We start from the raw sequence: 27,809 nt of genomic DNA on the forward strand, positions 1-27,809 counted from the left end.
GGGAATAAGCGGTAGAAAATGGATGGATGGATGGATGTTCTGTTACAGAGAACAAGGAAATTGGATAAACTTGTTATGGTATGAAAAGAAGTAAGATTAAATAAACTCTGCTTCTTCCTACTCCTTTTCGGACGTGCTGTAATGAAACAACTGGAAACGTGTGATTCATTACATTGTATGCCATGCATGTTCGAAATAAACTGAAACTGAACTAAAAGTAAAAGTAGAAATGAGGTACTGAGTTGCAACTGTGATTAGTTTCTTCTGTCACATTAATGGCAACACGCTGCCTTGCACAAACTATTTACAGTGAAACTGCAAACATGACATGTAGGTGTGAGTACAAAACAATTTATTGACCATCTTTCATTATTTTCCAACACAACACAAAATATATTCTCATATAAAAAAAAAAAACGTCCCGCATGTAACTGCCAGATAATGCCATAAACTTGTGAGTAGTGGCAACACTTTGCACGCAGGCCACTCTTCATTATTATTTTCCAAGACTGTGATATGCCTGTTAAATAACATAGTTTCATTATATAATGTTATGTCACATAAATATCAATCTATATTACAGTTTACACAATAATAACACAGCTTTTGATGAAAACACATTTGTCTTGTTCCTGTGACCATGTGCCAAAAGCTCTTTACACCGCAGTCCTGAAGTCCCACAATTAAACGGTTTTATATGCGTGTCAAAGACAAGCTCTCTTTTCCAAGGTGAACAACTCAAAGGGTACCTTAAGGGCGCTGTAGAAAGAGGTATACAAAGAAAGTTTCTGTACAAAGTCCGGGAAGTGCTGTAGTACTTGCTGAAAAGTCTCAGAAATGCACCATTGCACGTCTGACGAGTCCTAAAAAAAAAAAAAATGCCCAGGTGCTGCATGGTTGTTAACTTCTGATGGCTGTCTTCCTGTCTCTGTCTTTGTTCTGGAAGAGAGAAAACAACTTCACTTAAATACGGAGGGAGTTAAACGTCAATTGTTCCACAATTTTATACATGTCACCTTCATTTAAAACTTTCTGTTGCTAAGTGGAGTTCTTTTTTTAATAAACATATTGAAAACAGCTTTCAGGTATTTTTAATGTTGGTGTTACTATTTGCACGCGCAAAAAAAAGTTTATGAATGTATCCCCTTTCATATACCGGCTTATTAATTGAAGGGAGCTGAACATGTTGAAAAAAGAAAACAAAAATCAAATATGAATAATATGATGAAAATACAACACACTACATAGCAGTAATATGTAAAGTGTTAATATTGATCCATAGAGGCACATGGAGAGAAAGTAGATGATCAATTTCACATTTCTGATAGTCAGTGTTTATATCTGGCAGCAGTTTTTAATTTAGATTAACTAATAATCATAAATGTTTGTATTAAAATGTGTTTAATTTTCCTTTAGTTACCTGTCCCCTCTCATAGGTAGCTGGTTACAGTATTGTGTATTAGTTTATTACGAACATGCATACAATTACAATATTGTACATCACAAATTTCTAGTTTCTCATTGCAACATGTCCGAAAGGGAGTAGGAAAAAGCAGAGTTTATTTAATCCGACCCCTCCTCCGTTTCAAAACACATTTGTTATGTTCACTTCCTGTGCTCAATCTGTAACACAAACAAACAATTTAAAAATAGTTCAATAAATCACAAATTAAAAATATTTTTTTTAAATACGGTATGGCCGTGATTGGAAACATTCCTAACTTGTCCAAATCGTCTTGGTTTAATTTGTGTCAAATTGTTCGCTTTGTTATTTTATTATTTGACAATTTTTTTGTCAGGGGAAAAATGTTGTTGATGATAACTACAGTAGGGTTTGGGATTTGTATGGCCCCATTCCTGGGTGGATAGTGCGTGAGAGGAATGTAGGGGGTTAATCATTTTTACAAGGCCTGCATTTTCTGCTGAAAATGATGGAAAGTGCCACTCTACATAGCAACTGATGCTGTGGTCAAAGTTGAGATCACGACACAACCCATTTTAAGATATTAAATGCTTTACTGCCATCTGGTGGCTAAAGTGGATAGTGACCCCCCCCCCACCCAAATGCCCAATTCGTCATGTTTTATGTATCAGGTGAACCGCGACGAAAGGGGCCATATGAATCCCCGTCCTACTGTATATGACGCATATCAGTCGTGAATTAAATTAATCAACACTGCTACTACATTGGTGAGATACATTTGCTAGGTTACATTTATTTTTTGTATTTCATAGCTCATTTTCATAGGTCAGTAGTCTAGAATGAGGTGAAACATATTTTTAAAACATCAGTGTCACTACTATATTATTAGTTTTGACTGACCCCGAGAGGGACAAGCAACAGAAAATAGATTACCCCCTTCTCTACCCTTTTAAGACTCATATAGGTAATTGCAGTAGCAAGATAGGCTTTCAAAGTTGGGTATTCTTTTGTCCTTTTTGACTGTTTCCTGGCCTGACCTGTAGTGTAACAATACGCCATAATCATTGTCACGGTTTTGTTCATTTTAATTACAGTAAGGGAAGAAAAAACAAAAAATAAAACCGCTTAGCTCAACTATTTTAAAAAGAAACAGAGAAAATCACAAACTTTCCAACAAATACAAATCTCAAAATAAAAGATGTCAATATATATATATAGAATACAGAACATATTGTGCCTCAGAACCAAAACAAAGGTTTCGTACGGGTACACCCCAAATGCTAGTTTAAAGGAAGTAAACGCAAGACTTCTTACTTCTGCATTCCTGAATAAGCGTAAGAACTAAAGTGGCCCTCAAAGGGATCCTCTAATGCTGAAAACATTGGCACATATTTCATAGTTCTGGATCTAAAATTGGTGTGTACAGGTACAACATGTAAAATTCTCCCCCAAATAGTCACAGTAGTGATTTCAGGCTTGTTTTCTAACAAGTTTCAGCACTTTTCGGAATGCCCAAAATATGGACGGGCTTGCTGACGCCACTTACCAAAGATTGGAGGCAGTTTAATATTGCTAAATGTGTGTTTCGGTAGCGTCTTTATCCTGTAGAACGTTATTTTCATGCGGTATTTGATGGAATGATCAAATATGTCTGCCAGAAGCATTTTTGGAGGTTGTAGCAATACAACTGAAGAAGGGGTCAGCCTGCATACATTTCCAAATGATGGGAATATGAGAAGAGTATGGACCTCTCCAGTCAAATTGACTTGCATAAAATGGGACGAACGAAGCGAGAGGAGAGTAATATGTGATGATTTCGACTTTGAAGACGAATGGTTTTGGTCAGTTTGGATGTAAAACAATGTAAAAGACTCAAGCCAAATGCGATTCTGAAAATCAGTAGCACCCTCGGGGCAGAAAGATTGAGTTAGAACCTGCAGAAAAACAAAATAGAAATGCAAGCAAACCAGTTGCTCAAAAACAAGAGAAGAAATACGTAAACTGTTACTTTTTTTATGGATGTATGGATGAATCTTAACATTTTGTTTTCAGGACAAACCCGCTCAAGATTAGAAAAACAAATATTGTGCAGGGTTACAGAAAAGACACGCTGATTGGTCGTCACTACGGTGCCCCGTAAAAGATGGGAAAAATGTAAAAAGGTAGGCGCTGGGGGAGGATGATTTAAAAAAAAAAGGCAAACTCAGACTGGGCTCCTGAGGGTCCCCAGTCTGGAGTGAGACAAAAAAAATACAAATTGATGTTTTCTACAAGATGCTTGAGGAAATGCTGAAATATCATGAGTCTATGGAAGAGTTAAGTTAAAGTACCAATGATTGTCACACACACACTAGGTGTGGTGAAATTTGACCTCTGCATTTGACCCATCCCCTTGATCACCCCCTGGGAAGTGAGGGGAGCAGTGGGCAGCAGCGGTGCCGCGCCTGGGAATCATTTATAGTGATTTAACCCCCAATTCCAATCCTTGATGCTGAGTGCCAAGCAGGGAGGCAATGAGTCCCTTTTTTTTATAGTCTTTGGTATGACTCGGCCGGGGTTTGAACTCCCAACCTACCAATCTCAGGGCGGACACTCTAACCACTAGGCCACTGAGTAGGTTAGGAGCAGGATGGAAGAGCAGGGAACTACAAAAATGTTTTGCTAATAATCTTAACCATATTTGTTTTTAAGTAATCATGGACCAGTGTAACAGGGTCAATTATGTCTTGTAAATAATGTATTTTTTAATGTTTTATTATTGAAATAATTTCACAAAATATGTGAGTTACACGTAAATACCTGAATATTGTTTGATGTTTTGTCAATGTGTAACCATTGTCTCGTTGTCCCTCCCATTGCAATAATAACTGTGACACTTGTCTTTTTATATGCGTTGGACACGCCTTCCAACTTCCCTTTTTGTCTACGATAACGGGAGAGATAGGCGTCCATGCGACGACAGAAAATGTTTTGTCTTGTTAAGAACTTCAATTCATTTCTTGTTCATTATTATATTTGTGTAGGGGCTCGAGGATGGCAGAAAGTTTTAGATGACAATTGTGTTCTGTATTATCAGTAAAGTGCAGCTGAGAAACCCATGGTGTCAGTCGTCTTCCATAAAAGCCACACAACGCAGAGGAGAAGACCACCGGTTACACCAAGGCCACAAAAACATGCAATTAGGTGATCGAAATAATTGTTTTACATGCCTTCATCAACACTGTGTATGCAGAGAAATGAGCTCCAATTCTGTAGATTGCGTCACACTAAGAGGGAGCAGCATATTGAAGAATAATTGTTCCAACTACAGTTAGATACTGTATCTACAGATTACTCTAAAACTAATTAAAAATAGTTTTAGAGATTTTTTTTTCATGAGCAAAATATACATGAAGAAAACTTGTTTATGAATTTGCTGTCATCTGGACACGATAGGGCCTTTAATATATGAAAAAAACACTGGTGGTCCAAGGGAATACTACAGGTTCACATGTTTTCTGCTGACAACGCTCACCACTTTATTGGATAATTGTAGTCAAATAGTAAAAAGTTAGACAGGAATCACAAAACCATCATTGCTTGTTAAATTTTGATGTCAGTCTTCCGAATGGCATCGTTATAGCCTCAGCGTAACGGTTCACAGATGTGGATCTTTTCAGCATCAAAGTGAAAGTTATGGATGACAATATGTGATGTAAAAAAAAAAAAAAAAGCACGCACTCATTGCGGCATGAACTCTTAGAAAAGGTAGCAGGGGATGTTTCATCTTAATTTCATGTGATTGGTGTCTGACATCATGAGCTGGCATTTGACACGCGAGTATTTATCTGTGGTATCAGAGCAGTGCACTCTTGATTTCCTGGCTGCCGGATGGTTTCTCTATCTGGCCAGGAAAATAACCTCACTTTTTCCCTCCTGCTTCCACCCCCAACTTTGCTTGGCTACCATTAAACTTTCAAGTAGCGCTCGAGGGATTTCATCCAACGGACTACTGAGTGATATGCAACACATCATCCCCGCCTGGTTTATTGTTTTTTCAAGGCCAATGTTTCATAGATCAACTCACAGCTGACAAAAGATATGCAGCCTTTCACAAACAAGAGAACTAATACCCTATAGTTTTGCCAAAGAAAACACGGATCTCATTTAATGTGTCTGCAAATGTATTAGTAAGTAGAAAGGTTAAAATGATTGCCTGAGGTGAGGTCATCAATGAATCAGAGCTCTTTCTCCACGCCCCCCCGTCTGTCCTCTCGTGAATTTCGTGCCGTCTTGCTTCCCTCTCATCAGACCAACACCTGTTCCACATTTCCTCCCAGACCGTGCACAAGGTGTAGGTGTTTGACAGACATCAACAAAAGGTGGGTAGGTGTTTGGAAGGATATCAGGCCGGAATGAGGGGGTGAGATCATTGGACTCTGGGCAGGAACTACAGTAGTCCTCCCACAGACTGAGGTGAGAGGAAGGAGACAATCTTTTATCCAGGCTACTATTAGACTGATATTATCTGGCTGCTGCTTTGTTTACATGTGGATAACACACACTGCAGAATAAAGGAGTTTCTGGACTACATGGATCAGCAGCAAAGACTGTACTGTTCTAAATGGAGTTCTGCCACTAAAGACTGTGGCTTTGTTACGCAATCAAGCATCAGCCAAGTGAACCATAAGAGAATTTCGTAATATTACTGTGATTAATGTGTTAAAGACCTTTTAAACTATGTGATGTTGTTTAAAACCTCAGTGAGTAATAGTAGTAGTGGTACCACGCAGACAAAAATCCACCATCCACTTTGCTGAGTGTTTTTATGTCAATTTTGGTAAACACAAATGAAGTTATTGTTGGATCAACTAAATATTTTAATGTTAAACATCATTTCACATGGTGGAATCCTCCAAGTATATTTGAAAATGTCATTTATAAGACTTACTAAGAGTTTTTGTTGCTCTGGTATTTTTTACTGTTTATGGAGAAGATTAATTTACAGAGCACACACTCGCATTGAGCATTGAACGATTCCTTGTTTTGATTACGGTCCATAACGATCCTTGATTTGGATTCTTTCATAAGCAAGGTCATCAAAAAGATTTGGTTTAAAAGAAGGCGCTAACCACAATTATTTTATTGATAAAATGTTCCCTTTTATAACTAAACAAAAATAACCCCTTCAAAAATAAATGGTGGTGGAAGGCTATTTTTTCTTCGTTATTCGGCGCATGTACGGTGTTATTTCTTTTGGTCGGGCATCAAAATTAGAAATCAAATTTTTTTCATTTTGAACGATTCCGGGAGACTTGAAATGTTAGCCCCGATTCCCATCGATGTTCGATGGCAAGGCCTAGCGCACACATACCCACACTCTAACACAGTGGTTCTCAAATTGGGGTACACGTACCCCTGGGGGTACTTTAAGGTATGCCAAGGGGTACGTGAGATTTTTTTTTAAGTATTCTAAAAATAGCAACAATTCAAAAATTCTTTATAAATATATTTATTGAATAATACTTAAACAAAATATGAATGTAAGTTCATAAACTGTGAAAAAAAAAATACAACAAAGCAATATTCTGTGTTGACAGTCAGAATTTTTGTGGATATGTTCCATCGATATTGATGTTAAAGATTAATTTTTTTTAGAAGAAATGTTGAGAATTAAGTTCATGCATCCAGATGGATCTCTATTACAATTCCCAAAGAGGGCACTTTAAGTTGATGATTACTTCTATGTGTTTTTAGTTATTTTTATATATATTTTTCCAAATAGTTCAAGAAAGACCAATACAAATGAGCAATATTTTGCACTGTTACACAATTGAATAAATCAGAAACTGATGACACAGTGCTGTATATTACTTTTTTTTTTTTTTTTTTTCAACCAAAAATGCTTTGCTCTGATTACGGGGTACTTGAATTGAAAAAATGTTCACTGAAAAAAGGTTCAGAACCACTGCACGCGCACAGTTACAATTTTTTATATGTTATAAATATTTCAACGTGCTGCAACTATTATATACAGACCTCTCTCTCATATCCCCACGTAATACGCAGATGCATGCAGGTATTGAAAAAATACCTGGAAATTAATTTTTTTCAAAAACACCCAAAAAATCCACAATAGTTTTTGTGCCTCTTTTTTGCATTATGATATGTTTTTTAAAGTCAATCTTCAGATTTTTTTTACACAGCATTTTTTTTTAATGTGACAGGTTTTTAACTTTCGTTTTTTTAGATGAACTTCTCTGGCAGGATGGTGGCACAGGGGTTATTGCACATGCCTCACAATACGAAGGTTCTCGCAACCAATCGACATTAGGGGTTCAAATAGTGATTCTTCTCTTGAAGGAATCAATAAAGTACTATCTATCTATCCATCTATCTATCTATCTATCTAATTATATCTTCAAAAATCAATAAACATTATTTTTTAATAAATCTGAAAAATGGAAAATTGAAAATAAAAACCTGTGAGCCTTAAAAACAACAATAATTGTGTAAAATAAGTAAAGGCATTTAAAAACATAACATAAAAAAAATACACAAAAATATTGTTTTTTACATGGTCTTATTGTTTATATGTTTTAATTTTGAATCAAAACATTTTACAATACTATACTGTAGGATTTAATTGTTTTAGTGTCAATACGACTTTTTCTACAATGCCAAGTTTTGTTTTAATATCGAAACTTATGGGCAGTCTTCTGGTTGCATACATAAGTTGCTTCTTTGAACATATATTATTCAATTTAATTTGTAATTGAGAAATATATATACATATATCTTTTACTCTGTTCTTTCAAACCACACATGGTAACATGAACATAAAATAGAGACATAGGCTACCCCGATTCTATCTCATTCATGAATCATAGTATTATTCTTAAAAGTTTGGATTTGAGAATAGGGCAGTTATTAAAATAATTGCCACCCGAGACTGTTACTGGTGTGTGTTTAAATTTTCCATGCACTATATTTAATTACAAACTGCTTCATAGCGAGGTGTGCGGTAACATTTGTAACACCAGATGAGTGATTGTGCCTGATAAAGAATAATTACTTCACCTAATACCATAATGACAATACACCCGCAGCAGACTGTGGGAACGTTGGCACCCAAATTACAGTATATGGCCCGACAATTTGTTCATTTATTCATTTACCGCCGTCACTTGGACACATGCTGCCTCTGCGTGCACCCTGAGTGACGGCGGTACATATGTGAGTGGGGGAGGAGGGCGGTTGGGCTTTGGAGGGGTTGGGGGGGGTGTTAAAGGCCAACTGGGTAGTCAAAACAATTCCTTGAAGACTAACATTGCAGGGTCGCGCCCTCTCTCTCTCTCCAAACACACACAAGCACACACACAAACACGCACACACCTATGCACATACACACGATTTCCCCATGGAGTGATTTGCCCGAGACTAATATGGTTACCTGATGACGTTTTCTTCAGATAGGATGTGATGATATTACCACATTTTATCAGGATAAAAGAAAGTTGTTCAACATTAATGCGCAGACAATAAAAATGTCTTCTTATCGACGGCACAATTTAACTTGGTTATCACGAGAAACTCAATCTGTGTCCTGTGGATTTTCCATGCTCTTGCTCTATTTCCCTGCGTTAATCCATCCTGTCAAACGCAAACATCTAATTTAGCTCCTGGCGGCACGACGACAGGAAAGACTCGGTTGGAAAATATCTTTTCATTTTGGGCACGGCTCTGTAAATCATATAAGGAGATTGGTATTTAAGCGTGAAATGAAAACGGCTCTTTTTTTTTTTTTTGGTTGGAGAGTGAGAATATTTTGGAATAAATGTAAGTCAGCACCTGAAGTGTGTCATACAGAATGGGATTCTGTCCACTAGGCAGCAAATGGTGCAATAAATTACACATCACAAGTTAAGTAATACGCTAACTACGCCACTGTGTGCCATTATGTGGCTTGGACACATCAGGCGTGCAATGTGGTTTGAAAAACACAGGGTTTGTGTTAGCTGGCCTAATCCACCATGGTTTATTACAGTCCCGTAGCATAAACACTATGTTTGTTGTTTAGGGCCACAACCACGAGGAGGGCCACATTGGGCTTTGATGATGTTTTTGCTTTAATTTATTTGAATCAATGCGATATAACATACGACATCATAAAAGTTCAGGTAAGACCATTTTATTGTCAAGGTTAAATAATAAGGTTGTTTAAAGGGGAACATTATCACTAGACATATGTAAGTGTCCATAGTTACCTTGATGTTGCAGAAAAAAGCCATATATTTTTTTAACCGATTTCCAAACTCTAAATGGGTGAATTTTGGCGAATTAAACGCCTTTCTATTATTTGCTCTCGGAGCGATGACGTCACAACGTCACCTAGGTAGTCAACCGCCATTTTCTCAAACACATTATAAACATCGAGTCAAATCAGCTGTTATTTTCCGTTTTTTCTACTGTTTTCCGTACCTTGGAGACATCATGCCTCGTCGGTGTGTTGTCGGAGGGTGTAACAACACGATCAAGGACGGATTCAAGTTGATGTACATAGAATGTGCATCGATCAGCATGGCATGCTAATCGATGCTAACATGCTATTTAGGCTAGCTGTATGTACACTTGTAGCTATATTTGCATCCTGCCTTTCCTTCCACCCACATTTAATGCTAAACAAACACTTACCAATCGACAGATTTAAGTTGCTCCAGTGTCACAAGATGCGAAAGTCCCAATCGTTTGGTCTGCACATTTTACCGGCGATGCTAAGGCAGACATGGCACACGGATGTATGGATATCCTGCAGATGCATTTCCAACGATAAAGTCAACGAAATCACAAAAGTGAGTTTTGTTGATGTTAGTGACTTAAGTGCTAATCAGACATATTTGGTCGCGGCATGACTGCCAGCTAATCGATGCTAACATGCTATTTAGGCTAGCTGTATGTACATTTGTAGCTATATTTGCATCCAGCGTTTCCCTCCACCCACATTTAATGCCAAACAAACACTTACCAATCGACGGATTTAAGTTGCTCCAGTGTCACAAGATGCGAAAGTCCCAATCGTTTGGTCTGCACATTTTACCGGCGATGCTAAGGCAAACATGGCCGAATAGCGTCAATAGCCATTCGCTCAATAGCTTCAGTTTCTTCTTCAATTTTGTTTTCGCTATCTGCCTCCATACTCCAACCATCCGTTTCAATACATGCGTAATCTGTTGAATCGCTTAAGCCGCTGAAATCCGAGTCTGAATCCGAGCTAATGTCGCTATATCTTGCTGTGCTATCCGCCTGGATAGCATGTATATCACTGGATGACGTCACAGGAAAATGGACGGTGGCTTCACAGATAGCGAAAATCAGGCACTCTTAAGCCTTTTTTCGGGATATTCCACGATGGGTAAAATTTTGAAAAAAAATTAGAAAAATAAAATAGGCCACTGAAAAAAGGTTGAGAACCACTGCTCTAACCACTAGGCCACTGAGTAGGCCTAGTGGCCTAACATTGACACTAATAAGCTCACATGCAGGCTGGTATTTAATTTTAAACAATATTCATATGTATTGATTTTAAAAGTGAAAAATATTAAAATGGCCCCTACGTTCTTTTTTTACTTTTTAGTGGAACAAGTTTGGCATCCCCTGTCATAGCACATAACTGTGGTGCGTTCAAGGAACCTTGATTAAAATTTAAAATAGAGAATTGCTTGTTTTTAAAGACAAGGGAGGCTTAACTCCCAGTAGATGCATTAATAATTATAATTATAATGTATCATTATGATAATTATCTTTTGATAAAATCCTACATGAATCATATCTTTAAAAAAAAAATTCCCTACAAAACTTGGAGACATTACAAGCTGTATGCCGCATGCAAAAACCCTATGGTTTTTTTTTTTTTAAAAAGCTATGTTTCAACCTTATTAAGTAAATTGTGCGCATGTAAACATACTAAGTGTGTGTATGTGGCCGCTGACATTAGGTCAAAGGCCTACTGAAACCCACTACTACCGACCACGCAGTCTGATAGTTTATATATCAATATGAAATATTAACATTGCAACACATGTCAATACGGACGGTTTAGTTTACTAAATTACAATTTTAAATTTCCCGCAGAGTTTCTTGTTGAAAACGTTGCGGAATGATGACGCGTGCACGTGACGTCTCGAGTTGGAGGGGACATTATAGCGCAGCAAAACTAGCGGCTAAAAGTCGTCTCTTTTCATCGCATAATTACACAGTAATTTGGACATCTGTGTTGCTGAATCTTTTGCAATTTGTTCAATTAATAATGGAGAAGTCAAAGTAGAAAGATGGAGGTGGGAAGCTTAAGCCTTTAGCCACACAAACACACGGTGTTTCCTTGTTTAAAATTCCCGGAGGTGAAGCTTTACCATGGATCAGAGCGGTCAAGCGAACATGGATCCCGACCACTTGTCAACCGACAGGTTTCAGTGAGAAAATTGTGGTAAAAAGTCGCCTCTTACCGGAGATCAGCGGAACTTCTCTCGTGGTGCTGCTGCCGTGACTAATTCCCTCAGAGACTGGCGTCAAGACACCCGAGGACACACTCCTCCGACTATCAGGTACTTTATACTTATAGGGATGGCGTGGCGCAGTGGGAGAGTGGCCGTGCGCAACCTGAGGGTCACTGGTTCAAATCCCACCTACAACCAACCTCGTCACGTCCGTTGTGTCCTGAGCAAGACACTTCACTCTTGCTCCTGATGGGTGCTGGTTGGCGCCTTGCATGGCAGCTCCCTCCATCAGTGTGTGAATGTGTGTGTGAATGGGTAAATGTGGAAGTCGTGTCAAAGCGCTTTGAGTACCTTGAAGGTAGAAAAGCGCTATACAAGTACAACCCATTTATCATCATTTATTTATAATCTCACTACTAAAACACTAGCAACACAATAGAAAGATATGGGATTTCCCAGAATTATCCTAGTGAATGTGTCTAAAAACATCTGAATCGCTCACAATGCAATCTCCTTTTTTTTTTTTTTACTTTTTTTTTTTTTTTTTTTTTCTAGTCCTTCGCTATCAATATCCTCAGCCACAAATCTTTCATCCTCGCTCAAGTTAATGAGCGAGGATGCGAATAGCTCTTTTTGTTGGAGGCTCCATTTAGAAACAATGTGAGGACGTGAGGAGCCCTCACACGGGTGACGTCATCGTCTGTGACTTCCGGTAAAGGCAAAGCTTTTTTATTAGCGACCAAAAGTTGCGAACTTTATCATGGATGTTTTCTACTAAATCCTTTCAGCAAAAATATGGCAATATCGTGAAATGATCGAGTATGACACATAGAATGGACCTGCTATCCCCGTTTAAATAAGGAAATGTCATTTCAGTAGGCCTTTAAGGTGATTGTTTTATGATAATAATAAATAAGTTCTATTGAATTCTTGTTTAAGGCAACATAAACACTGAACACTGTAATTATTCCACAATTAAGATGTGCACTGTGTGAGGCCATTACTGTATCCACTAACTTTAGTAGGTTTTTTAAAACGCACAATTTCGAAAGCAGTTTAGTTCAAAGCAATAGTGTGAACAAGCCTTTCCCCCTTGAGAGCAAACGACAACAAAATGATATCTTTACTAATAGATTTTGTAAGTTATCTGACCCGACTTCATCTGTTGGTGGTAAATTGGGCTTTAACTGCTTCCATCTGTGCTGAGAACATGCAGACAGGTCCGCGTGTGACGACACAAAGTCACACTCATGCACGATCAAGGCAAACACACACACACACACAAACACCAGACATGGGTGTGAATAAATGTGAAAATGTCCCCTCCTGTAGCCACCTTCAATGCACCTCATTAGCATCGCTTGAAATTAGACGCAAAGTGGCAACAGCGGCAGTATCAGAAAATGAGGGCAATTTACTTTTCATCTATGGCCTCGAAACGTCTACTTTCATGCGCTCAAGTGATGTCATGCTTCTTTCCACCCAAAAACAGACTATTAACCAAATGACTGTAAAAACCACACTCATTAGTGCCCTCCTAAAAGTGCTATCCGTGCAGTTAGGCTCACATGGACCCATGCTCCATTAGATGTCTGTAAAGAAGCAAAAAAGTGGAGTTTCAGGCCCACAACAAAAACTGTCCAACCTGGAGGACAAATGGCAGGCTGATTATCCCACAGAGTCTGCGGCTTTTTCTCTGCCTTGTTTCTCTCCCTCGCCATGCCTGTTTGCACAACTTCCTGCACGCCATAAGTTAGGACGTGTTGAAAGCGCTGTCGTGATCCAGACCTCCTTTACTCAGTAATCATACTGGAGGTTTTTTGGGGGGGATGTCTCGAAAGCAGCATTGTGCACAGCCGTCTGGCTCTCGGAAGAAAAACGAGGAGACTTGGAGCGACATGGTTTTGATCAAGTCTGTGCGCTGCTTGGTGTGTCCAAAGGCTGCCCGGTTAGGAGCGTAGGAGTGTGTGTGTACATGTGAGAGGGTGTGAGGGCATTTTATTAAAGCACTTTCCAGGCTTTTTTTAAACATACCATCAAAGCTTAACGTCAATGTGTTTCTAATAGTGGCGGCTGAATTAAGCACTGGCTGCACAGGCCTCAGCGCAGGATAAATCATTTTCAGAACAATTAGCTCATTTGTTGCTGTGCTCTGCACCGCCAATGACTTCCAGACACAGAGCAAGTGTGTGTGTGTGTGTGTGTGTGTGTGTGTGTGTGTGTGTGCGTGTGTGTGCGCGCGCATACTAAACTTCAATGACGGTGTCACCAAATACACTCTCGAGCACATTTGCTGTCATTCACAATAGTCACTCTGATTCATCCGAACCGTCAGCATTCAAATGTATTCACATTGTCGCGTCACATGCCCGAACCCACAAAAAGAGATAAGTCACTTTCCAGCTGGGCTGACTTTCCAAAGAGACGCCCAAAAAGAGTCATCACATGAAGACTTTTATTGCAAATTAAAAGCGTTTAACTAATTAGGAACATGACTCGCCTTGTTATGAAATGTCAGACCTTAATAGGTTTGGGATTTAAATTGAAAACATCACAAAGAACTACTAGGATGGCTTTTTTTGGGGGCTTTTGGATTTCCAAACATAGATTCTTACTTGAACTTTATGAAAGAAACAGAAATTTGGCGGGGAAATAATTTAGATTTTTATATTTGGATTAGTGCTGTCAAATTATTATTTTTTAATCACATTAATCACATGTTTGAGTCTGGATTAATCATGGTTAATCACAGGTTATTACTTGCTTGCATAATTCAAATTAACTTAAAAATAAATAATAAATATATAAAGTTTTTCTAAGTCTAAAAAAAAAAAAAAAAAAAAATTTACAGAGCCCTACGGAGTCCCTAAAAGGACATGGGGGGATTTTTTAATTTTTTTTTTAAAGATATGTATCTCGTGCGTACGAGAAACTAACTCGTGCTCACGCAAAAGTTTCTTGTGCGCTCATGTTTTCCCGTGAGCACAAGAAACATTTCTAAAAAAATATTTTCCCCATGTCTGGATGTGTTTCTTGTGCTCACGAGAAAATATCTTGTGTGCACGAGGAATTTTTGCATGAGCACGAGATAAATATTTAAAAAAATGTTCGGGTCTCCGCATAATTGAATGCACCACCGGTACAGTTTCGTCTAAAGTTTGGAGTGAAATTTGCCACCAGTCCGTGTCTCCACACTCATAACAACCTTTCAGGTGACCATCCGCGGTTAAGGTAGAAAAGCATGTATGGTTAAAATAAATTGCTTGATTAATCTGTGTATATACAGTCCATGATTAATGCAATAATTTTGGTGATTAATTACAACTCACACACAGCCCTAAATGGAATGTTTTACCAACTGTGATAAATACCTGAGAAACTCTCCTTAGCAAGACTGCACGGCCATCACATTAATATAAATCTGACTAATATTTCATGTAAAAAAAATGTTGTCGACCACAATCCATTCCAAAAAAAACAATGGAAATAGAAATCTTACAAGTTTTGTTATTTTGAGGGAAAAATAGTTAATGACGACTAACAGTAGGATTGTCACGCTACATTAGGCCTGGCCTGATTATCAGTAAGTCATAAACAAATTGCCAAGTTTGTGCATGTTTTGTTTTCTCTGTGTCTTGCTTTCTAACAGGGTGCAGAAGGTTTTCCTCTGTGCAGCGCGCTCAGCACCTGAGCGAGTTTATTGAATAGGAGAATTAAAGGCCTACTGAAACCCACTACTACCGACCACGCAGTCTGATAGTTTATATATCAATGATGAAATATTAACATTGCAACACATGCAAATACGGCCTTTTTAGTTTACTAAATCGCAATTTTAAATTTCCTGCGAGTTTCTTGTTGCAAACGTCGCGGAATGATGGCGTGCGCGTGACGTCACGGATTGTCAGGAAATATTAGCGCTGCACCACTAGCGGCTAGAAATCGTTTGCTTTAATCGCATAATCACACAGTAATTTGGACATCTGTGTTGCTGAATCTTTTGCAATTTGTTCATTTAATAATGGAGACTATAAAAAAGCAATGCTGTTGGTGGAAAGCGGTGGATTGCAGCTGTCTTTAGCACCGAGACACAGCCGGTGTTTCTTTGTTTGTTGTGAAGCAGAGCGGTCAAGCGAACATGTTTTCTCTACGTCAACCAGCATGTTTTTGGATGGGAAAATTGTGATATTTATCTTACCGGAGACATCATTGGATTATTTGTCATCCTGCAGCAGCTGTCAAAAAGGCAGCTGTGAGCTTGGCTCCTCGGCTTCTCTCTGAGACACTTCGTGTTCACCGCAGCCATCCGACCTAGAGGTATGTCTTTACAATCTCACTAAAACACTATTAAAACAATAAGCAGATAAGGGATCTTCCAGAATTATCCTAGTAAATGTGTCTAATTACATCTGAAACGCTCACACTGCCGCCACCCGGAGCTCTCGCTTTTTTTTTTTTTCACTATCAATATCCTAATTCACGAATCTTTCATCCTCGCTCAAATTAATAGGGAAATTGTCGCTTTCTCGGTCCGAATAGCTCTTACTGCTGGTGGCTCCCATTGTAAACAATGTGAATATGTGTGGAGCCCTGCAACTCGTGACGTCACGAGCACATACTTCCGGTAAAGGCAGGGCTTTTTTATCAGCGACCAAAAGTTGCGAACTTTATCGTCTATGTTCTCTACTAAATCCTTTCAGCAAAAATATGGCAATATCGCGAAATAATCAAGTATGACACATAGAATGGACCTGCTATTCCTGTTTAAATAATAAAATCTCATTTCAGTAGGCCTTTTAATGAAGGGACTGAACCCACTTGTTTGTTATCCACAATCTTTGTCTCTGTGGGAGGAGGCGGGACCGCTAGCTTCCAAACAGCATTCGCTGCTGAGAAGCACTGCAAGGTAACACAAACTAAGAGAAAAAAGATGATTCCAGAGCCAAATGTATCGTTGTTGTAATAGTTGGGCTTTAAAACCGATTAGCAAGATTAGCCTATCGACAAGAACGAAGTAGCCCAATTTACCGTGGCCAAGAACAACAAAAAACCTCCTACAACACCCGATGCTGGAGAAAAAAACTGCACTTTAAGATGTTTGATATGCATTGCAGTGCATTTTTAACAGTTATAGAGTAAATTTTATTTTTTATAATTTGTTTGGAAAAAATTCCAATGTTAAATAAGGTCTATTGCGTTTGAAAAGGTTACCTCCATTATTATTATTATTATTATTATTATTATTATATATTTTGATTACTTTAGTGCATAAATTGGTCGTAAAATAATGCGGACAATAATATCCATTTTCATCAAAAAAATTGTTGGACAGTATATCGTGGTGTAAAATGTGTTATCGGCACAAAGCTATTCTACATTATTATGTATAATCCTTCAGTTTTTTATAAAAAAGTATTGATTTATCACACAAAGGACAGGAAGTGCGCCTCATGTCAGGCAGTAGCCTTTGACTAGCAAATAATGCCAAGGAGAAACCAGAGCTTGAAAATCCTCCTTTGTCGTTAAAGCCTCCTGTTGAGGACATTTTGACTTCCCGGGAAAACATGTAAAGGGACTCAGACCAGGTAAACAATGTGTGCTTGCAGCAACCGTGCCTTTTAAGTTTGTTTATCGAGAATCAACCAAAGCAGAACAAATTGAGAAAGTGGTAGGTGCCAAGTGGTGTGACAGCTGCGATGAACCTCAACGACCATACAAATGAACAAAGAGTGCTCTAAGGACACCAGGTCTCCTTTTACCTTCTCAATCGTTTCCGCTCTGTAATCACCCGCTCCGACTCAGCCCTCGAGTCCACTTAAATACACCGTAGAGCCACTTTTCCGGGGAAATGAAAAGGTCTCGGATCCAACCAATCAAATTTAACCCTTCAAATGCCAGACAGGTTAGAGCTTCCATTTTTTTGTTCCGCTCCTTGAAAAAACTGCATGAGCGCTAACTCCATCCTGGCAGCTACGCTTTCAATATTTTCATTGCGGGGACGCGGCTTTACTGTGGAAGCGCGGCTCAGATGCAATTATAAGGTTTTTTCAGCGGTAAATCTACCTCACTGTATTATTATAGAAGGCGCTGAAGCAGAAAACGTAGCCGAGTAGCTTATTTTTCTCAGCTAAAGAGGTTTACTATACTGTTAAAAACTATTAGAGGTATTATAGAGTGCACCAAGTTATATCTGGATCAACCTGACAATTTACAAAACAACACTGGTCAGTTATACTAAAGTTTAAAAACACCTCATTTACAGCAATGAGTAAGTATGTCGAACATTTTATAGGTACTTCAAATAATAACCACAATTTTAATACTTAACATCCATCCATTTTCTACAGCTTGTCCCTTTTGGGGTTGCGGGGGTCGCTGGAGCCTATCTCAGCTGTATTTGGGCGGAAGGTGGTGTACACCCTGGACAAGTCGCCGCCTCATCGCAGTACTTAACATCCATCCATCCATTTTTTACCGCTTATTACCTTTTGGGGTCGCAGGGGGGCGCTGGTGCCTATCTCAGCTACAATCGGGCGGAAGGCGGGCTACACCCTGGACAAGACGCCACCTCATCGCAGGGCGTACTTATCATCCCTTGATGTTAATTACTTTAAGGTCCACAATAATTTGGAGACTGATCGTTGTTTTAATGCTTTTGCCTTTACAGTACAGTTGTGCCTGTCATCAGTCTATTTAAAAAATATATATATTTATCAAAAAATATATTACAGTTCCTTGCTGTTTCGCCTTTCCTTAAGGCAGGGGTGTCAAACTCATTTTAGACCGGGAGCCACATGGAGAAAAATCGACTCCCAAGTGGGCCGGACTGATAGAATTACGGCACAATAACTTAAAAATAAAGACAACTTCAGATTGTTTTCTTTGTTTAAAAATAGAACAAGCGCATTCTGAAAATGTACAAATCATAATGTTGTTGTTTCTTTTTTTTACACTTACATGTTGCAGTTAATAATTTGTTTGCCGTTATTTATATTTTCTGAATAAATTATGCGATAATGTTCATCACTCATTGGTGTTCATTTTCAATCTATCAAGATAGAAAAATAATATCAAAATCACATTGCAGGATGTTATTGTTTGATCATGTTCCTCGACTCTTGTACTAATATCATGTGTTTTATTTTGTACATATGTAGCATCATCTTCAAAGATACAAAGAATTTCTATTGCGACATTTAGTGGACACATTTAGAACAGCCATTACTTTCATCCAAAAATTTCAGGTGAGATTTTTATACTTAGCCAACTCATCCCAATAAAACCTGTTCGTGGGCCTGATCCGGCCCTCGGGCCGTACATTTGACACCACTGCCTGAAGTTAAAGTACCAATGATTGTCACACACACACTAGGTGTGGCAAAATATTCTCTGCATTTGACCAATCACCCTTGATCACCCCCTGGGAGGTGAGGGGAGCAGGGGGCCGCAGCGGTGGCCGCGCCCGGGAATGATTTTTGGTGATTTAACTCCCAATTCCAACCCTTGATGCTGAGTGCCAAGCAGGGAGGTAATGGGTCCCATTTTTATAGTCTTTGGTATGACTCGGCCGGGGTTTGAACTCACAACCTACTAATCTCAGGGCGGACATTCAAACCTGAGTAGGGCTGATCATTATTCAAAAATATAGGCTCCAACACCCGTGGCCCTGAGAGAGAAGTAGTAGAAAATGGATGGATGGATGGATCTATATTTTACCCACAGGGGAATACTTGATCTATTAGAGCAGTGGTTCTCAACCTTTTTTTCAGTGATGTACCCCCTGTGTTTTTAATTCAAGTACCCCCTAATCAGAGTAAAGCATTTGAAAAAGAGAGATAAAGAAGTAAAATACAGCACTATGTCATCAGTTTCCGATTTATTAAATTGTATAACAGTGCAAAATATTGCTCCTTTGTAGTGGTTTTTCTTGAACTATTTGAAAAAAATATATATAAAAATAGCTAAAACCTTGTTGAAAAATAAAAAAGTGATTCAATTATAAATAAAGATTTATACACATAGAAGTAATCATCAACTTAAAGTGCCCTGTTTGGGGAATGTAATAGAAATCCATCTGTATTCAGGGACTGTATTCTAAACATTTCTTCACAAAAAAAGAAATCTTTAACATCAATATTTATGGGACATGTCCACAAAAAATCTAGCTGTCAACACTGAGTATTGCATTGTTGCATTTCCTTTCACAGTTTATGAACTTAGATTCATATTTTGTTGAAGTATTATTCAACATATATATTTATAGAAGGATTTTTGAATCTCACGTATCCCTTGGCATACCTTCAAGTACCCCCAGGGGTACGCGTACCCCCATTTGAGAACCACTGTATTAGAGTAGCGAAAGGACAAAAAAGTTGTCAGGGAATGTATAAAACATGTTTGGTTTCAAAATGTGTTCTACGTACTTGTTTTGCTCAAATCTGTTGATCAACATCATGTCAAGTTTTTAATTAAATTTCAACCCTTTGGATGCAATGTGATCTAATTATGTCAGTGTTTTTATTCTTGAAAGCTTTGCATAAAATGAGATGCTCTGCAAAGGTTGCTGATCCATTCCTCCCCAAAACGAGGCATAAGAAACACAATCATTTGCTTTGGTTTTTGTTGCATTTTCAACGTGTCATCGCTTTCATCGACTGTTACGTCATCACGTACAACCCCCTTCCCCTGCAAGCCACCACTGTATCAAATCCCTGTGAGAAACACTTGACCCCAAATGTCCCATCTAATGCCAGCAAGCAAATATGACCATGTGTACTCGTTTTCTCCAAAATGAAAGCATGAAAATAGAAAATTGTGGTTATATTGTGTAATGGTTTTACAATTAAAATTTGTAGTTATAATGGTAGTCAATGGGGACTTTTTGTCCCCACGATATTACACTGCTTTAACGTTTGGAAACTGACCCCTACAACGAATATGACAATGCATAAAATGTATTTTGTTACTAATCATATGTATATTTAGGCTTGATGTTTACATCAGTACCTCAGTCCTCTAACATGTACTATATGGATGACAACTCATGTTGTGAACATTTCTCTAAATACAAATTAATAATTGGATCAAAAGGGCATTTAAAGTGTTAATATATATATATATATATATATATATATATATATATATATATATAAAAATCAAATTAAGGCATGTGTGCTATTTGTATTTAGGATTGAAGTTGATTCAGAAAGTTGAGCATAAAAATATACTATATTCTGAACTCCCTAAGATCTGTTTCATCCTTTAGCTACTCTATTGGGCTTAAATTATTTCCCAGTGTATTGTTTCTATAAGTAAGTATTCAAAATGAAAATATTGAAATCAAACATGAAAAAAACTCTTTTAGAAGGGGCCAAAAATAGAGCAAAAGTTTACCTCAAAGGGCAAAAAAACTCATAAAAATGCACAAAATTAGCTTCATTGATTTGAATGAATAAACTGAAGGTACTGTACTGTGTTGTAAGCAGATCATCATCATGGTCGAACCAGTTCCAGTATTTTCACAGTTTAGTGGTTGTGTTTAAGAAATGTGTGTGACTCAATAATACTGTATTGTACATTATCATAACATTTTGTGTGTATCTTATTTATGTATTATATATGTATTACAGTCCAGTATATATTCATATTTTTTATTTTTATGTCTACTATTTTGGGTCAAATGAGTGGAACGGTGAATGTTTGGGTGTTACGTTATGTCTGGAGGCCTTTCATAATGTTAAACATTTAGATATTATGAAACAGTTTGTTATACTGCAACTATTAAAAATTTGGATTTATAAACAAGAATCCCAAAACTTTTCAAATTCCATTCACTCATTGCGGTCAAGTCTGGAACCAATTAATAGTGATAAACGAGGGATGACTCTCCACACTGATCGCAATGGATAAAAAATTATTCAAGAAAAGAAATAACAGCATGTGATTAAAGTGTACATTTTCAACTTTAAATAAATAGCTGTGACGAAATAATGTAATTTAGTATTCATAAATTAAAGCTTCAGTTACAGGATAGAATCGAGCGTGCACAAACATACTAACACACATTTGCAGTAAATGAAACCATGGACATAATTAAATTATGAGTATTAAACAAGATTCATAGATTTACAAATATGTCAGTGTAATTACATGGATGTCATCTTCATAATGTATGTGTAGTCGTAATTCCTAAATAGTACTGTAATTGGTAAATTATGTCAAACCACTTAATTAATGCTGACATTCAACACTTCAATCACATGCTGATTTTTTATTCATTGATTTGTTTCAAATCCATTGTGGTTGTGTAGCAATGTATACTGTAAAGGCAAAATTATACAAACATGCCACTATCCAAGTACTTCTGGACCCTACTGTTGCTAGATTTAGAAACACAAAAAATGGTAGCAACGAATGTAAAGTTGTGGTTGTATTTATAGTACTACTTAAATGTTTGGACAGACTACTATAAATAAAGCGTTCAACATGAAATCATAGTCTTGTGGGCTGTTTTAACCCTAAAAGGCATTTGAATTACATTTCACACCATCTAAGAAGATTAAAATAACATTTTACATCATGAACATCCACACAGTGCTATTGTCAGAATCCATGCACGCTATTGGATAGACCTTTCAAACAATCTTAAAGACAGCCAACTGACACATTTTTGAGAATTACTAATGTATCCGAACATGTTAGGCGGCGCTGTGCAATGCTTTGCATGTCCTTTAGGTGGCAGTAATGCACATACAGCCAGAAAAAGTGAAAATTATTCAATCTGGATCTGCAAAAAAAACACTAACTCTTTTTTGGGCGACAGTCTACTTCACTGCAGAGAACTGGTCCTGGTTACATTCTATTTTGAGGCCCCCTCCCTTACATTGCAAAAAAATATTATATATTTTTTATTTATAATGCATGCTTGTACTAAAACAAATAATGTGAAATGAAAACTGTTCAATAGTTTATGTTTGTAGAGCTAAACAACAACTATAACACAATGAAAACAAAGATTCAGTATTTTATTTATTTTACATTTTTATTTTTGCACAACCCTGACTAGCATTTGATCCATCTACTCGAAAATTATTACTAACACTAATAACTCTTATCAATGACAGAGCAGAAAGGGGCTAGGAATATATTTGCGATATAATTTCATATTAAGCGCCCCGTCATTCATTAATTGACATTTGCATGTGCTTATTCATGCAATGCTTTGCCCATAGGGAGGGGCGACGCTGTCGCTATAATGCACCTCTCGTAATGTCAAATTTGTATTCTCCTGACATTTATACACTATTGGTCCAGGCTGTCATGCAAACAAACAACAAAGTTACTTTCCAAAGTAACTTTAAATACATACAGTAAATACATATAAAATACACACACACATATATATATACATATATATAAATACATATAAAATACACAAACATGTATATATATATATATATATATATATATATATATATATATATATATACATATATATACATATATATATATATATATATATATATATATGTGTGTATTTTATATGCATATACTGTATGTATTTAAAGTTACTTTGGAAAAACACATTGTTTATACATATAAAATACACAAACATTTATATGTACATATATATATATACACACACACACACACACATGTATGTGTATATACTGTATGTATTTAAAGTTACTTTGGAAAAAAAGACATTGTTTGCATGAGGTGGCGACTTGTCCAGGGTGTACCCCGCCTTCCGCCCGATTGTAGCTGAGATAGGCGCCAGCGCCCCCCGCGACCCCGAAAGGGAATAAGCGGTAGAAAATGGATGGATGGATGGATATATATATATATATATATGTGTGTATATACTGTATATATATATATATATATATATATATATATATATATATATACACACACACATGTATGTGTATTTTATATGTATATACTGTATGTATTTAAAGTTGCTTTGGAAAAAATACGTTGTTTGCATGGCAGTCTGGACCAATAGTGTATACATATATCTCTATCTCTCTCGGGCTTCACGGTGGGAGAGGGGTTGGTGCGTCTGCCTCACAATACGAAGGTCCTGCAGTCCTGGGTTCAAATCCAGGCTAGGGATCTTTCTGTGTGGAGTTTGCATGTTCTCCCCATGAATGCGTGGGTTCACTCCGGGCACTCCGGCTTCCTCCCACTTCCAAAGACATGCACCTGGGGATAGGTTGATTGGCAACACTAAATTGGCCCTAGTGTGTGAATGTGAGTGTGAATGTTGTCTGTCTATCTGTGTTGGCCCTGCGATGAGGTGGCGACTTGTCTAGGGTGTACCCCGCCTTCCGCCCGACTGTAGCTGAGATAGGCGCCAAAAGGGAATAAGCGGTAGAAAATGGATGGATCTCTCTCTCTCTCTTTCTCTCTCTCGCTCTCTCTCTCTCTCTCTCTATATATATATGTATACATATGCGGTCCTATCCAAGGTTTCTCATAGTCACTGTCACCGACGTCTCATTGGGTGTGAGTTTTCCTTGCCCTTATGTGGGCTCTACCGAGGATGTCGTTGAGGTTTGTGCAGCCCTTTGAGATACTAATGATTTAGGGCTATATAAATAAACATTGGTTGATTGATTGATATATATATACATATACACATACACACATATATATATTTATATATATATATATATATATATATATATATATATATATATATATATATATATATATATATCTACCAATACTGGAGTAGAGCGGAATATTCCTTAGGTCAGGAAAAAACGGAAGCCCGAGAAACAGACCTGTAGGGTTGACATAGCTTCCGTGTGTTTTTTCCTGACCTAAGGAATATATATACATATATACACAGAAAGGATAGATTTAATGATCGTTGTAAGCACCTCGTAGCAAACTTATTTCCGTGCATTTTAAACTTAAAAGACATTTCAGCGGCGCCTCAGCAAGAACACACTGAATGCATGTCCAGCCTACAAAAGGCTAATGGGAAACAGAATAACGTGACACCGACGTTTCAAAACCGTTTTCTACGCAGCATGCATTTTTCCAGGTCCAGCGTGCATTGGCAGCAGTGAGTTGACAGCAGCAGATAGTGTTACACAGATCCTACTGACAGCCCTGACCTCCACCAGGCTAATCGATATAGGGGCGGTGGAAGAAGCGAGGCTTAGGGAAAGGCTTGTGTGGAAAGATATGAAATAGAGACGTATTTGTGAGCCGTGGGCACGTGTGCATGAACGGAGACAGTGGAAGGTTGAGGTCAAGGGTCTTTTTTTAACTCAAACCTGAATTAGACTGATGTTACATTTGTGCTTGTTGATTGCGCCTAGTTACTGTGTCCAGAGTGGCAACAAGTATGTATATATTTAAATACACAAACAAATGGCATACAGTAAATTGCATAATATGTATTTATTTGTACATTTCATGACAGTTTTCTGCTATTGTCAGGGTTTTATTTTCGACACTAAGCATATCATGGTTTTAACTCATCCAAGAGGAGGAGGAGGTCTGCTGAGATTCAGGTTATCCCTCAGCTGAAGGGTCTCTGGGTTTAGACACTGAGGAGAGTATTAGCTTTCACACACTGCTGGGGCAAAAGGGGGAGTCTGCCAGATGTCAGCTCCTTACCCATAAATCCTGCTAAATGGGCAACGTCCAGGTTAGAGAGGCAAAGTTCATACGTCACCTTTCTATCACTTGCCGGGCATAATGGAAGTAAACTTGACTGGGATACGAATAGTTGCTAACAATCTTCTCCAATATTTCTATTTCCGGTGCTGAATGAACTAAATGTAGTTTAAACCGCAACTCGACAGAGTTCTTACTAATGTGGTCAGCGGTGCGGCAGACTCGGTAGAATCAAACCCTCCAAATGATTGTTATACAAATGTTGTTTTTCCTTTACTACTTTAAGTCAAATCCTGAAATATTCAAACTGTAAGAGGGTACATGTGTAAAATGTAGTAAATATAACATTTTCAATACACCGTACTTGCCAGTGGCGTTAAATTAAAAACGTCTAAATTGGATCTGTTGACTCGTCTAATATAAGAAATAATCCAAAACATGCTACTTTTAAATTTCAGCTGTTTAACAGCAACAACAACCAATTTCAACCCTTTACTTTTCACCCATCCTAGACCTCTTTAGGCTCAAACAATACCTTCTATCCCAAATTCTACATACACACCACCGTGATCCTTCAAGCCACCTGCCTGACGAGATCAAACTCCCAGCAGGGCAATTATACAGAGTTTTTCCTCCCCAAAAGCAAACTTTAAAGAGGTTCTGCTTTTAATACCCCCGGAGGGCCAATCAGGTTTATAGGCTCGGTCCCTGATCTCACATCAGCTTTAAATGCCCAAATGACCCTAAACCGTGACACACTTGTGGCCATTCTAAGCCACATCTTTGCATCAAAAGGCTATTTGGTTATTATTTTAAGAATATTTTTGAGTGTGTTTATATTGTGAAACATAAGTTAAAGTTAAAGTACTAATGATTGTCACAAATACACTAGGTGTGCTGAAATGTGTCCTCTGCATTTGACCCATCCCCTTGTTCACCCCCTGGGAGGTGAGGGGAGCAGTGAGCAGAAGAGGTGGCAGCGCTCGGGAATAATTTTTGGGGATTTAACCCCCAATTGCAACCCTTGATGCTGAGTGCCAAGCAGGGAGGTAATGGGTCCCATTTTTATAGTCTTTGGTATGACTCGGCCGGGGTTTGAACTCACGACCTACCGATCTCAGGGCGGACACTCTAAGCACAAGGCCACTGAGCAGGTCATGATAAAACATCATAACAATGACACAGTTTCAATATTTCCTTATATTTTCTTGATATGCTTACCATTTTCCTCTGGTTGCTAAGGCAGAATGTGCAGATGTGCTTGGGCTGGCCTGATGGATCGGAGCCTCTGTTCGGGGAGGAGCTGACGTGGAAGAACGGTGGCGATGGGGCGTGGCAGGGCTGTCCGTCATGAAGCCCCTCGCCCAGGAGCAAAACGTTCCCCAGATGACTGATGTAGCTGCTGGCCAAGCGCAGTGTCTCGATCTTTGACAGCTTCCTAATTATGTCATTCAAAGGGAGAATTGCCATTATAATTAAGAAATATGTGAGCAGAAGTGCTGGATGTAATCAAGAAGCCATACCTGTCTGCAGGCTCAGTAGGAATGAGCGTGCGCAGGGCGGTAAACGCTGTGTTGACGGAATTGGTCCGATCCCTCTCGCGAGCATTGGCCGCTGTCCTCTGGCGGATTTCAGTAGGGGGGGATGAGCCTGGGACCCCGAGCCTCTCGAGCACAGCCTCCACCCCTGCACTTCCCACGCAGAGCTTCCTCTTCCTGTTCACCTTGATGTGAAAGGCAGACGGGGATGAAGACGACAGGCGGAAGGCGGCCGAGCGCTCCTCCGAACCCGATCCCTCGCTACCGTTCTCGTCATCATCCTCGGAGAGGAGAGCGATGTCACCATACAAGAAGCGGCCTGCTGGAGGCGCAGTGCGCAGCATCGCAAAGGTCATCTTTACCGAAGTTGGTCAGCCGGGGGTCAAGACTGGCGGATATCTATGACAGGTTTGTTACTATTCAATAAACTACAAACAGTCTGCGTCAAAATATGTCTATATGTGCAGTGCAACAGGTGGCTGCAGCTTCCAAGATCCTCTTTTTTCTCTTCACATCCCAAGAATCAGTTTGTCTAGGTAAATCCTTCGGAAGAGCTAGAATGGCACGCAGAAGCCTCACCAGCGGATGTGCTGTTGATTTACGTCAAACAGCCTTCAAGTCAATTTTGGCCGCTTCGGTCCCGACTGCAGAAATGACTCACCGCCTGTGGCAGCAGTTTGACTTTCTCTCTCTTTGCCGCTATGCTCCACGTGTGCCTGCTGTCTGAGTGTTTCCGTC

The 27,809-nt window shown here is 38.5% G+C and overlaps 1 protein-coding gene across 1 annotated transcript; it reads right to left on the reverse strand.

The window, feature by feature from the left end:
• Positions 1-335: 335 nt before the first annotated feature.
• On the reverse strand, positions 336-27,809 carry LOC133562281 (basic helix-loop-helix transcription factor scleraxis-like). Its single transcript, XM_061916306.1, has 3 exons — positions 27,057-27,809; positions 26,755-26,971; positions 336-939 (listed from the first exon to the last, which is right to left on the reverse strand). Exons 1-3 carry the CDS (start codon positions 27,425-27,427, stop codon positions 901-903), a joined length of 627 nt encoding a protein of 208 aa, XP_061772290.1. The 5' UTR covers positions 27,428-27,809; the 3' UTR covers positions 336-900.

This window comes from Nerophis ophidion, linkage group LG11, assembly GCF_033978795.1.
Source record: "Nerophis ophidion isolate RoL-2023_Sa linkage group LG11, RoL_Noph_v1.0, whole genome shotgun sequence".
Lineage (NCBI taxonomy): Eukaryota > Metazoa > Chordata > Actinopteri > Syngnathiformes > Syngnathidae > Nerophis > Nerophis ophidion.